General features: G+C 36.7%; 1 protein-coding gene across 1 annotated transcript; it reads left to right on the plus strand.

Annotated features, from left to right (window-relative positions):
• The first annotated feature begins 1,498 nt into the window (after window positions 1–1,498).
• LOC106667142 (soluble guanylate cyclase 88E) lies at window positions 1,499–10,604 on the plus strand. The gene is made up of 14 exons (XM_014394868.2): window positions 1,499–1,830; window positions 3,769–3,895; window positions 4,806–4,984; window positions 5,073–5,254; window positions 5,329–5,452; window positions 6,236–6,377; window positions 6,437–6,563; window positions 6,622–6,826; window positions 6,896–7,042; window positions 8,945–9,077; window positions 9,139–9,366; window positions 9,449–9,541; window positions 9,611–9,816; window positions 10,479–10,604. The coding sequence occupies exons 1-14, from the start codon at window positions 1,663–1,665 to the stop codon at window positions 10,602–10,604; spliced, it is 2,187 nt and encodes a 728-aa protein (XP_014250354.1). The 5' UTR covers window positions 1,499–1,662.
• The last annotated feature ends 4,178 nt before the right edge of the window (window positions 10,605–14,782 follow it).

The raw sequence follows: 14,782 nt of genomic DNA on the forward strand, positions 1-14,782 counted from the left end.
GAAGGTGTACAAGTTTAGTATTGATCACATCCTATTGGAAATTTAACGTAGTTTTCAATGGTATCAACGGATTTGTCTAAAAGCTTTTAGTTTTGGAGTTATCATTGTTTATTTGAAGCAAGGTCGTGAAATGTTAAAAAATCAGGAAAAGTGAAATAACTCCGAAACTGCTGAGATTCGTATCATAGTTAATTAGGACTTTTTGGTTCCATTTTGAAAGTAGAATCTAGGGGCAAAGTTTGGAACACGAGTAGCCGAACACCCTGTATAATATAATTAGGTGTATTACATGGAAGGTGCAGTATTCTTTTAATGAAAAACAGTAACAACCTATATATTGCATCAAAACGTAAAAAGCCCCAAACTTGGGCTACATAGCAAATTACAGATCTTGATATTACAATATTTTTAAAAGTAGGCATAATGCCAAACTTTGCTAAGCTCAATTTCTGCTCAAAATGGGATTTCAATGAAAGTGTTGGTGTTAAAATACACCTCATACCCAGATATTTATGTTTATTTACAATATCAAATTTCCACTGTTCAGACCTGCCACGCCTACCTAGATTTTGGAAAATCATAATGTTCGACTTATCCATGTTAATGTAAGGTTCCACAGTTAGCAACACTCAGCTAACGTATTAATCATTGACTGTAACACAGTTGGATGGCCTGCAACAAATACAATGTCGTCTACGGACATTAGACAATTAACTACACCTCATACACGAATCCCACCTTCTACAAAATCAGGCAAATCATTGATAAATAATGAAAATGATAATGGCGATAAGAGTCATCCCTGCTTTAAACTCATCTTGGTGTAAAAGCTACCTGTAATTCCCTCAGGAGTCCAGACCCACGCTCTTGTATGTATACATAACTGCCTTAGTACATTTATTAATTTATTTTAAATACCTAACGATTATAATTTATAGTACAGTGCACTTCTATCCGGCGAGTCATATGCTGATTCAAAATCGTTAAAAAAAATCTAACCATCCCTAACCATTTTATGAATGTATTAAACATTAAAATCGGATTATTATTGCTGTTTAAAAAAAGGGGTTAATTTTTGACAAAAATATTTTCTTATTTTTATACATTTTCTTATAGAAATATTTTATCTGTTTTTATGGTACAAAAAAAGTCTTGTAAAAATTTTCTTTCAAATGGTAATTTTGATGTTAAAATCCTTTTAGCCTTTTTTGAATTATAGCTGTTTCAATCAGATACTTAAAAATCGGAAAAACGAAGGGGTCAAAAAATCGACAAATTTTTCCACAAGAATTTATATTTAGGTGTCACTAGAGGTGCTAAAACGACATTTCATATTAGTTTCACGAAAGAAATGTTTATGACCTAGTTTACGTGAAAAATATTTGGTTGTTAGAAATTTTTTGTGTATTGATAAACTTCGATATTTTTTACTATGTTTTTATTGCAATCAACATAAAAAATGCTGTAAAATGATATGTTTAAGGATCCCCAACGGCGGTCGAGTTGGGGTCTCGGGAAGGCACAGCGGTTCAAGCGCAATCGCCATTTCATAATTTTCAGAAGGAAGTGGGTGGCGCTGGTGTATTTCTTTGCCGACGTCCAGCAGAGATGGTCTCACCTGCCTTCAACCCATATTAAAAGTTTTCATTTTAACGGGAAAAAATGTACGGACTTATTTTGAGAAATTTCCAAGAGTTTTTATTAGAGTGCTACGGCAAAATGAGCTGGGATGCCATAAGAAAAGAGAGCAACATCGAAGAGACGTCTTTTTCACTTTACCAAGTCTACCCGGATAATTATGCAGAACGTATCTTGAGTTTCGCTTCAAAGGTAAAAACACTTTGTTATAATTTGTTGTAAAAACAACGGGAAAACTTAAAATTTAAATCAATTTATCTAAGCTGAACTTGTAAAATTCTTAAAAAGTACAAGTTTTAATGTCTCCGGTTTATTCGTAGTTCAAGGGTTTTCAGGATATACCAATCGATCTGTTTTTTATCTAGGATAAGAAATATACGGAAAGAAATAAAGAGAAGCGCATTATATTATATACATAAAAAGTTACAAAAAAAACGCTATCAGTAAAGTAGGCCAAATAAATTAATTTATGAAAAAAATCGGATAGTTTGAAGCATCCTATAGAACCATTAAATACGAATTTCTATGGCAAATAAAAAATAATACTTATTGGGCTGATTCCACTCAATTGGACGACTTTTTTCTCACTCGGATGTTCAATGCTTGATTTCAAAAATTCATAACTTCTCTCGATTTCATCCAAATTCAATGTTATTACAATCGTTGGAAAATTGGATTTCTCTTTTTTTTACCTATGCCAACAAGGTTTAAATTTTATGTCATTGCAAGTGAGAAAAATAAGGTTGAAACAACCTAAAACTCTTCAAAAACGAAAAGACGCTGTCAATAAAGAACAATAAAAATGTTTTTTTAGACAACAAGTGGATTCGTTTTAAGCATCCTTTAGAACTCTTAAATACGAATTTTTATGGCTAACAAAAAAATAATACTTATTTGCCTGGTTTCACTCAATTGGACGATTTTTTTCTCACTCAGATGTCCAGTGCTTGATTTCAAAAATTCGTAACTTCTCTCGATTTCATCCAAATTCGACATTATCACAAGCATTGGAAATATGGATTTCTCTAATTTTTACCTGCTATACCAAGATTTTTTCTAAAAACGCTGAAACTGCTATAACTTTAAAAAGATACCTCAATCAGATACTTCATAGGGGCATAGAACCGTATTACTAAAAGAGATATTCAGCTTTCAAATGATTGCACTAACATCGAAAATGGATAAAGTCAAGAAGAGTTATGAATTTTGTAAGTGGAACATTGGACACCTGAGAACGGAAATTACCATAATCCACAAAAATCTATTTTTTATTGCAATGGAAATTCGTATTTAATAAGGAGTTTAAAACAAATCAGATTGGGTTTTTTTACATTTTTTTGGTTTACTTTAGGTAAAGTTGGTGACGAATTAAATTAGGTAGGGTTCAGGTTAGGGACATGTCAGGTCAGGTAGGGTTTGGATTAGGGACGGGTTAGGATAGGATAATAAGGGTTAAGGCTGCCGACGTGTTAGGGTTAGGCGGGTTAGGAATGGACAAGGTTATGTGCAGGTTAGGTTATGTAAGGTTAGGGAGTATATAATAATCTTGAAATAAAGGTATACCAATTTTTCTAAAAATTATGTAATTGACTTTAAAAAAATTGTCGTCTCCTAAGGCTCATTGGAAAGAAAGACACGTTTGTAGTATTTTGACATAGCATTAACAAAAAAATTAGTTTATCTGTGATCCCACTTCCGTAGCATTCTCTTGTAAGTTTCACCATTTTCGTACAAACATGAAAGCTTTTTTCACCTTCCTCTATGACACCTTTGCATGTTGCATTTTATTTGATGATGCCCACTTTTATAATAGCATATTGAAATCTCTTCAGTGCTTTGCCTTTTCTCGCTTCATTTATCATTGAGTGCTAAGACCAGTGATGATGGTGAAATGCTGAACCGTGTTTGACAGAAAAAACCAGCTAGAATAGGCTGAGGATCGAAGATGAAGCTACAGGTTCATCACTTAACAGACTTCACCATAATATTTCACAACTTTTTGCTTTGTCTAATACCCAGTTGTTGATTTAATCGGAAAGTGCCGATGCAGAAGAATTGATGAAACTTACTATCTAGGTATCTTCTATCTTATATACATATCTAATTTCCTTCTTTTTTTTTAAATTCCAGATACTACAAATCTCAGAAAACGAAATTTCAGAAAAAGCTGGGAAAAACCTTGTCAAATTTCTTAACAAGTATGGATACGATCAAGTACTGTCTGTTTTAGGGAGGGATTTCAGAGATTTTTTAAATGGTAAAGTTTTTTTAGTTTATAGCCAATAGTTATTTATTTTTACTTTAACCGGTTTTTTCTGCGATCCCAACTCTCCTCCTACTAAACTATGTAACCTTCGCCCCTCATCCAGATATAAATCATGCAACTCTTGCATAACTTTGGTATACCAATTCCTTTTCATTTCCTTCTCAAACCGTTCCATCTTTATGAAGACAGTCATCACAAATCATCTAGATATGACATAATTACCTCCACTATATTGAGGATCGGACTGCGGAAAGAAAGTATTTGTGTAATTTATTTATTTATTAACAAGCATATGCCCACAGATACATACAATATATTGGTATATTAAATAAAAAATATTTATACCTTTTATAATTATATAATTTAACATAATTGACATCTCTAAATTATGAAAAAAACATTTGGGCGTCATAACCTAGTGGAATAACTCACTCATGTCGCCATATGGTGTCATAACCTGGTGGAACAACCCACTCATGACACCATTCAGGCGTCATAGACTGGAGGAACAACCCACTCATGACATCATTGAGGCGTCATAACCTGGTGGAACAACCCACTCATGACACCATTGAGGCGTCATAACCTAGTGGAGTAACTCACTCATGTCGCTATATGGTGTCATAACCTGGTGGAACAACCCACTCATGACACCATTAAGGCGTTATAAACTGGTGGAACAACCCACTCATGACATTGAGGCGTCATAACCTGGTGGAACAACCCACTCATGACACCATTGAGGCGTCATAACCTGGTGAAGCAACTACTCATTCGCAGTGAACGTTATAAAGAAAAATCCCTTCGACTCTAAATGAAAAAAAGAAATATATATGTTTTTAATTTTCTGCGATACTTTATGTTTACATTTGTAGCAATATGTACTTTTTTAAAAATCCAGGTTTAGATAATCTTCATGAATATATGAAGTTCTCTTATCCAAGGATTAGAGCACCGTCGTTCATATGTGAAAATGAAACAAAACACGGATTAATATTGCATTACAGAAGTAAACGTAAGCAGTTTGTCCATTACACTATAGGCATTATTAAAGAAGTCGGAAAACAATATTACAACAAAGTGAGTAATTGTCTATTGTTTTATAGCTAACTGTGAATATTGTTATTTAATGACCTTTCCTATTTGCCTGCATTTAAATTGTTTTTAGGACGTTCATATTGATATCAAAAAGGAAGAAATAGTGTTTGACGTATTGCAAGTAGCGTTGCTGTTGAGTTTTAACAACGAAGAATTCATCAAATCATCACACCCCGCCAAAGTCCACGAAAGGCATATATCAGTCAGTTCATTGATCTTTTTTGAGATTTTCCCGTTTAGTGTTGCATTCAGGTAAACGTGGCTTAAAAAAAATTATCAATTTTAGACTTACATCAGTAAAATGTTGTAATTTTTCAATTTTTCAGCAACGATATGAAAATAATTTACGCTGGAAATTCTTTACTGGAACTGTTGCCGAATGTAATTGGAAAAACACTGACCAGCACATTCGACATCGTGAGACCTATAATTCAGCCAGTCTTTTCAAAAGTACATACCATAAAATTACACCTTTCTATTATGTTAGATTTAATATGAAAATATCAACCTCCCTGACAAAAATATCGCAACTCGATATTATTTAGCTTTTATTAAGTTTTTAATTTTTGTTAGCCATGAGTATCATATTTTTTTAGCAAGAAAGTCAAACCATACATCAAGAAGGCAGGGAGTCAAATCATAGATAAAGAAAGCAGAGAGTGAAACCGTAGATCAAGAAGGCAGAGAGTCAAATCATAGATTCAGAAAGCAGAGAGTGAAACTGTAGAATCAAGAAGGTAGAGAGTTAAAGCATAGCCCAGGGAGGCAGAGAATCAAATCATAGGTCAAGAAGGGAGAGAATCAAATCATAGATTAAGAAGGCAGAGAGTGAAACCGCAAATTAAGAAGGCAGAGAGTTAAGGCATAGCCCAGGGAGGGAGATAGTCAAATTATAGATGAAGAAGGCAGAACGTTAAAGCATAGCCAGGAAGGCAGAGAATCAAATCATAAATAAAGAAGGCAGAGAATCAAATCATAGGTCAAGAAGGCAGAGAGTCAAGCCATAGATTAAGAAGGCAGAGTGTCCTACTCCTTGGATCGGAAAGGTCATGGCCTGAAGCCAGAGATACAGCTTTTGTATCTGTCAAAAAGTTCAACGAAGAGCAATAGAGTGCAATAGACCAACTAAGTAAACCACGCGTTCTCGTAAAATACAAAAATCCGATGTTCCGACATTTTCGTTTGGGATTTATTTCCAATAAATGTATTGCAATTATAAATTTTAAATTTCAGATACTGTCAAGAGCTAATAACATATTTGAATTGGTTACTGTCTCACCTGTGGTCAATAACCGTTCCATTGAAAATAAATGGCCATTGCACTCTAGTAAACAGACGATAACTGAGCCCAGCAAGCACACTCTAATGTTAAAAGGTATTTAAAAACCATTACTAAATAAACATATATTTATAAAAATATGATATTTATCTTAGGTCAAATGATTTTTGTCGAAAAATGGGAAATGATGGTTTATTTGGGTACGCCTGTCATGCAAAATCTAGATTATATTATTGGCATGGGCCTTTACATCAACGACTTATCAATGCATGACTTTAGCAGGTGTGCTATTTACTTTAAATGCATTTTTTTCGCGCGAATTTATTGTTCTTTTTAAAAGGGACCTTATGATTGCCGGTACCCAACAATCCGTCGAGTTGAAATTAGCTCTTGAGCAGGAGGAAAAGAAGACGAAAAGGATCGAAGAATCGATAAACAAATTAGACGTTGAGATGGAAAGAACTAACAGTCTCTTGTATCAAATGATACCTGAAGGTGTTGCAGAAAGGCTCAGAGCCGGAGAATCACCCATTGATACATGTCAGGTCTTTATTGTTTGTCATTATATTTAATCACTTTACTTTAGTTTCATACAGGCATTATTTTTCTTTTAGAAATTCGAAAGCGTATCCATCCTCTTTTCAGACGTTGTCAGATTTACGGAGATTTGTTCACGGCTTTTACCGATGGAAGTCGTTTCGATGTTGAATTCCATGTATTCAATATTCGACAGCTTGACTGAAAAACACGACGTCCAGAAAGTAGGTATTCACTCCCCCTTCCTCATAAACTGAGAGAGAGGGAGAAGTAGAGATAGATAGATAGATAGATAGATAGATAGAGAGAGAGAGAGAGAGAGAGAGAGAGAGAGAGAGAGAGAGAGAGAGAGAGAGAGAGAGAGAGAGAGAGAGAGAGAGAGAGAGAGAGAGAGAAAGAAAGAGAGACATACCGAAAGACAGAGTGATGGAGGAGGGAGAAGACGAAGAGATAGAAAAGGGAGACGAGAAGAGGGAAAGATAAAAGAGAAGAGAGACACAGAAGGGAGAGAGATATGAGACAGAAGAGAGAGAAAATGGAAAAATAGCAGGGGAGAAGAGACAGTAAATAGAGGTAGGAGGGAGATGGAAAATATGAGAGAGAAGAAATAGATGGAAGTAAGAAATGGGAGATTTAAAACAAATATAAGGGTTACGTGATAGATGTGACATAGGAGCGACAAAGAGAGAGGTAGGAGGTAGGTCAGAGAAGAGAGAGAAAGAAGGAAATAGGAAAGAGATATAAAAGAGAGAAGTGAAATTGGAGATAGACGAGAGAGATAGGGGATAAGTGAGAGAAGAGTGTGTGATAGGAGATAAGAGAGGGCGATAGGAGAGGGAAGAGTGAGATGACAGATAGGACAGAAAAGAAGGAGAGATAAGAGATAGGACAGGGAAGAAGGTAGGGGATAATTGAGAGAAGAGGGAGCGATAGGCGATAAGGGAGGGAAGAAGGGGCGATCGGAGAGAAAAAAGAGGGAAATGAGATAAGAGAAACAAAAGGTGACATAAGAGAACGAGAGAGAAGAAGGAAATTAGGAGGGAGAACAAGGAAAGATAGTAGAGGGAAATAAGAGAGAGTAAATCGAAAAATAGAGATAGGTTAGAGATGGAAAATATGAGTAAGATAGCAGAGAGAAGAATGAGATAGAAAAGAGAAGCGGATGACAGAACCGAGAAATTCGGGATATGAGAGAGAGAGAGAGAGAGAGAGAGAGAGAGAGAGAGAGAAAGAGGTGGGAGTTAAGAGCGTGGTAAGAGAGCGATAGGAGATAGGAAAGGATGGGGAATAGGAAAGAGAGATGAAAGGGAAAAGAGAAATAGGAGCTATATGAACGAGATTGGATATAGATGAGGAAAGGAGGAGGGATAGGTGATAGGAGTGGGATGAAGCGGAGATATGAGCTCGAAGAGATGGGAGATAGGAGAAGGAAGAAGGAGAGTTAGATGGTAGAAGAGAGAGATGGGAGATAGGAGAGGAAAAAGGAAAGGTAGGAGATAAGTGAAAAAGGAGAGTCAGAAGATAAGAGAGGGAGATAAGAGAGAAACGGAAGATAGAAAAGAGAGAGAGGAAAGGGATAAGGAAGATGGGGATAGGACAGAAAATAAGGAGAGATAGAAATGACTAAGTTGGGGTGAGTAGATAGACACTTCTGTTTGTAAACAACAAATCTGTGAGTAGAACCAACATTTACAAAAAGTGAAGAAGGTGTGATAGAAGATAAGAGTGGAAAGAAAGAGAAATAGGAGAAGGAAGAAAGAGAGATGGGAGATAGAAGTATGAGGTCAGAGATGGGGGAGAGAAGATAGGGAAAAAAGGAGAGATAGGAGATAAGTGAGAGAAGAGTAAGAGATAGGAGAGGGATGAGAGAGGATAAGGTAGAGAAAAAGAGAGTGATTTGAATAGGAGATAGAAGAGAGAGAAAAAGGTAAAGTAGGATATAGGAGAGGAAAGAGAGAGAAGGGGATATGTGAGAGAAGAATGAGTGATAGGAGATAGGTGAGTGATGAGAGAGATAGAAGAGAGAAAAAAGGAGAGATAGAAGAATGGAGATAAGTGGGAGAAGAGGGAGATAGGAGATGGGAGAGATAGACAAATAATTACAATTTATATATTATTATGTTTAGGTAGAAACAATCGGTGATGCGTACATGGTTTTTTCTGGGACCAAAGACGAAGAGAAAAACCATGTCTCTAGAGTGTGCGACATGGCGCTGGATATGATGGAGCACATTAAACAGCTTAAAGACCCAAGCGCAGGTATTCCTTCGTCCCTTCACGCCGTCATCAACACTAATTTAATTTCCGTTGTGTTTGTAAGGGTTGCATTTGAGACTGCGGATCGGAATTCACACGGGGCCGGTCGTAGCCGGAATAGTCGGCTTGAAAATGCCTCGCTATTGCCTATTCGGCAGGACGGTGAAGATCGCTTCACAAATGGAAGCCCTGAGCCAACCGATGAAGATACAGATAACACAATCGACCTTCAACGTACTACCTTCAGAATACCAAGCTACTTATCGCGGAGAGATTAGATTGTTGGATAACTGTACGCTTGACTGAAATGAACAACGATGATTCATCGTTTAGTATGTTATATTACATACTGAACTTGTTTTATTTTTTTTCAGGTGTGAAAAAGACATACTGGCTTGATAATAAAGCTCCTCTGTTAAGCTGTATAGACAGATCTGAAGAGCTTTACAATCAAAGAAAAAATGGAGGTTCGACTGTTAATAAACCTAACCTAACTCTTGTCTCCATCAATTAGTGAATATTTCTTCATTTTTTAGGTGAGACATCCGAGGAACAGCTCAACCTACCGGTTTTACCTAAAAAGCCAGATTATTCTAAATTCCTACAGGATAACTACAAGGAGAAGGCTTATTTTCCGATAGTAAATGGAGGTCACTTGAATACAGTCCACGAGGCGGAATGCAGTGGAACAATCCCTCCGCCAACCCGAAAGAAAAGCCCTTTCAAACATAAAAAATGTTCTGTGCTTTAAAAAAAATATAAAAAATAATAAACATTCAATAAAAGATATATGAAATAAAAAATATATCATATTGGGTTTTCAAACATATCCAAAAAATTACTTATCGTTTTTTAGTGGGAAAAAGATCCAATTTCTAAATAAAAATTGACGCAATATTGAATTATTTCGTTTAGATCTTATTTTCGGAATACAGTCTACGACACAAGGATTCCTTCGTCAGTTATTTGGTTAATTCTGGTTAATTGGTGCTTAAGGTTAAGGTTGAGTATTAATAGTCAAGTGGCAAGTAAACAGAAGCTAAGCTCAGCGAGCATGCTCATAGTGGTGTTAATTTTTTAAACTGTTTTTCTTTAATTATTTTCCTTTTTTAAATTAAATTAAATTAAATTAAACTATTTATTGACGGTGCAGTAAATGAAAACTGTTAGTTTATTGACGGTAATATTCGAATACCATCATACGGGTTATTGTTGAAACAGTAAACGGAAAAATACTTCCAACACAGAGACCTTTGTCAAATGGACGTGTAGGATAATGTTGTAANTTACCAGGATAATCAGGAGGTTAGTGACTACCTCATCAGTAATGAAGTCAAGAGCCGTTAGTGGTTGCATCGAGGCCCTGTCAGACATTGCAGACAACGCATATTTAACCATGTTTAGCTACCACGGAATAGAAGGCAGATGCCCAATGAGGAGTCAGACAAATTGATCAAGGAAAATTCGATAAGGACACCTATCGGCCCAGAACCATTTTTGCGGAATACCGAATACTCGACAAACGCCTGATGATAAAAGTACTCATGATGCCGTTATGGCGTCGTACGACTGTGGAAAACTGGTCAATACGCCATCGCGACGTCACACAGCCTAGCGAAACAACTACTTATGACGTTATTGTGACGTCCTAACGAGTTGAAACAACTGCTCATGACGGCAGCGATCATCATAACCGGTCAAACCTACTCATGAAGCCATTGTGGGTCCATAGTCTACTGAAACAAATACTCCTTACACTATTGAGCATTATAGTCTGGTTAAACAACTTCTCATGACGTCATAGGCTTGTGAAATATTATCAACTCATGATGCCATTGTGGCGACATAGCATAGTGAAACAACTGCTCATGACGCCATTGTTGTGTTATAGCCTGGACTACTGTCGCATCATATAACCTGGTGAAGCAACTACTCATGGCGCCATCGAGCATCATAACCTGGTGAAACAACTATTCATGGCGCCACTGTGGCGTCATAACGTGGTTAAACAACTACACATGACACCATCGAACATCATAACCTGGAGACATTTATACTCATGATGCTATTATTGTGCCATAACCTAATGAAACAAATACTCCTTACACTGTTGGGGCTTTATAGCCTGGTTAAGCAACAACTCATAACGTCATAGCTCGTGAAATATCTACTCATGACGCCATTGTGGCGTCATAACCTGGTGAACTATTCATGACAATATTGTGGTATCACATCCTAGTGGAATGTTTACTCACCGTTCCATCTTGGCGTTATAATCTTGTGAAACAACTACTCAAGATACCACTGGGGCGTCATCTGCGTAGTTAATACTAACAAGACATTACTTCGATCATTTTGGACATACGGTGTATGATCGGTGGGAAAGATCCATGCAATTAAAAGTCCTCAGAGAAATTGTCAAAACTCCTGACTACGTCATTAACCTTACTATTCTCAACATCCCTTTTGTCTGGGGGTGACCTCATCCAGCTCGAAAACGTTCCATGCAAACAATACTGCCGAATAGTTACTTACACTTTCATATACTGAGGCTTTGACACGATTTAAATGACAACGGCTTAGAGATCTCCTAGACCGTTCGTGTTCGCTTCGGAGAAAAACCCATATAGGCACACAAATAAAAAATGTTAGGTTTAGAAAAAGCGAATAATGAAATAGTTAATACAAGAGAGAAATGGAGATGTGTGAGATGTTTTAGTTGTGTGTGAAAAGTTCTACGATGTGGAATATTGAAAATCCATGATGTTCACCCCAAGGGGTGGACTGTGGTAGTAGGTCAGGTATTTCGAAGTTAATCAATTAAGTTCTATCTTGAAAGGATGTCGTCGAAGGGTTGGTATTTTTTTTACTTAAACGTTAATAAGTTGAACTGTTGAGAATCCTTGTATTGGAAAAGGGTTGTGCGACGGGGGTGGCGCGGTCGTGCGGTCCCGCCGGGGGTGTCGGGGCCCGAGGAGGGGCGGCTTCCGTGGTGGGGGCGCGCCGTGCCTTTTATCCGGCTCGAGGCGTTGGTGGGGCCAGCCGACCTCCAGTTGGCGTTCCGGCACCGTTTTGGCCAGACCTAGTCAACATCCCGTACGGGTCGTTACACCATCAGATATGATAGTCGACGAGATTTACTCGACCCTTTTTCGCTCCCTCTGAGCCTTTTTTCAACCCTTTCACTCTCAGCCGGCTAAGCCGAACACCCTACAAAACCCATTTCGAACCAAGTTATCAAGACAAAATCGCAAATAAATTCCGATATGTCTGACAAGAGCAAATTGCCACCCAACAGCGGCGTTAAGCCAGTACCAATGAAACTCTTCTCAACTTGGGAAGTTGACAGAACACCTCCAAATTGCATTCCAAGGTAATTACAAAAAAATAAATAAAATAAACATTCGCTTATATATTATTATTTCTAATGCCTCGATTAAGCAAAATAAGATTATATTGTTTATTAGCTTGTGAAACGTATGTAGTTCGCTTTAGAAGCTTAAAAGTTGATATTTTGATAAATAATATAAACTTTATCCACCCCCAGGATGTAAAACGCAAATTTAACCTCCCTTAACGGAGGTGGTGAGTTACTACAGCCCGGCAGACACGTGTCTGTTACAAGTACGAGACCCGTTTTAAACCAGGAGAAGCTCGACAATTAAGACGGGCCGAAACCCCTGTTTCCCCTCCTGTCATTAATCCAGAAAAAATTTTTGGGAAGATCAATCTGAGAGAGTACAGACGAGCGAGAATAAACGGACCCATGAAAACGTCACAGCACAATTAATTCGTACCACCTGTGTGAATGACGGACGAATAATCATCCACTCGAGTGCATTGTAATATTTACACGCAAAATTCTTTATATATGAATTTCGCACATTTTTCCTCTAAGCTAAGCGTCATCAGTATGATAAAAAAAAATGGATTATTCATCTTCCAATATGTCCCTCATGGTGTCAATTATTGTGCCGTAGTAAATCAGTAAGATAGAATTCAAGATACGATACGAAGATAGATATTCAACACTCGATCGTATTTCATATAAAATTTATTGCTAATTTTCTCCTAGAGATATGAGAGATTGAAAAAAATCAATCAACTTTTATACTATTTTCAAATTGGAAACGGATTTACATTAACAGTGTTTAAAAATCACAACCAGTTATAGCCTACAACCATTTATTGACACGTAAAAATATAGTCAAAAACTATTATTTAAATAATGTAATAATAATAATAAATATAATAACTAAAATATTGGCTCGGAGCAACACGATTTTGTTAAAGATTACCGGGAAATCACGCAAGTTTTTTGGTTTATATTGGCAACCGTGAATTTTTTGGAGCCAGTCTAAAACATCACTAATTACTGACATAACGGCTAATACTCTTCTTTTAACAGTCTACTTCTGTCCCATGTTTATTTCAAATAAACATCTGTGAACATTGAGCATAAATGTTTATTTATATGTTGGCTCGAAAAAAAATTAAATAAAATTTTTTTTATTAAAGATTAACGGGAAATTCTGTCAGTTTCCGCTTGTGTATTGGCCACACCCATTGTTTTGGTCGGCAGTATAAAATCAACATCTGAGAATTTCCATAACCATCTTGGAATTTTCTATCTCCATCATGAATTTTCAATCTCCAACTCTTCATCATCTCCCTAGGAATTGTGCACCCCCCTCCCCATCAAGCCAAAAAGTTTTCAGATATCGTCAACGTTATTTAGAACACGTTATTAACCCTCTGTGGACCAATTTTGCCTCTGAGCAACATCAAATTTAGGAATTTTAATCCGTGAATTTAGGGTGGGGAGCAGGTTTGACCCTGAAGTCCTGCATGTGTATTGATAATACTGATTATTTTGGCACCAGTTTAAAAATTCCGTCTTTGTATTTTATTTCATATCTACATCATGGAATTTTCAATCTCCAACTCTTCACCTTCTACGTCCAGGAATGCTGTCCCTTCATGCAAAAAGCCTTCAAATAGCATAAACGTTATTTAAAAAACGTTATTGACCCTTTCTGGTCCAATGTTGCTTCAGAGACAAACTTGAAACATTTTTTTCTTAAGCGTAGCGGGAAATCCCGTAAGTTTAAAGCAGACATAATGTCGCCCGTGCAATATTTTCGCCCGTTTATTGGCAACACTGATTTTTTCGGCGCCAATTTAAAACCCCACTAATTACTGACATACGAGCTAATACTCCTCCATTAGCAGTCTAATTCTGTCCCCCTGTTTACGTCAATTAAACGACTTTTAACATCATGGGAAAAGTTTCATTCGAATAGTGTCTTTTTGAAGAAAATCGGTCCTCATATGGGTCAGCTCGGAGGGCCCTCTGAATGATTGTACTTTAAATGGATTACACAAAATTATGCCCCAAGCGTTTGCCACATTTTGAATTTGACAGCTGGGGATAACTCCGATTTTAAAAAAAATAAAATCCTTAGAAATCGACCAGGCCGGAAAAGGAGGGAAAAAACACCATTTCCGAATGGAAGCGGCCCTGGATCGGTTCTATTTTTAAAATATGCGACGATACCGTATCACACAAAATTACGAAACATAAGGAGATAATTTATTCAATATTTACCAACAAAAGAAGATAATTGTCGTGGTCTTGTAAACTAATTATTTATTTAAATTATCGAATTGTTTGTTTTAAAGCACATTCTTCCGGTTTAGGGACTTTT

This window comes from Cimex lectularius, unplaced genomic scaffold (assembly GCF_000648675.2).
Source record: "Cimex lectularius strain Harlan isolate CLEC.00 unplaced genomic scaffold, Clec_2.1 scaffold118, whole genome shotgun sequence".
Lineage (NCBI taxonomy): Eukaryota > Metazoa > Arthropoda > Insecta > Hemiptera > Cimicidae > Cimex > Cimex lectularius.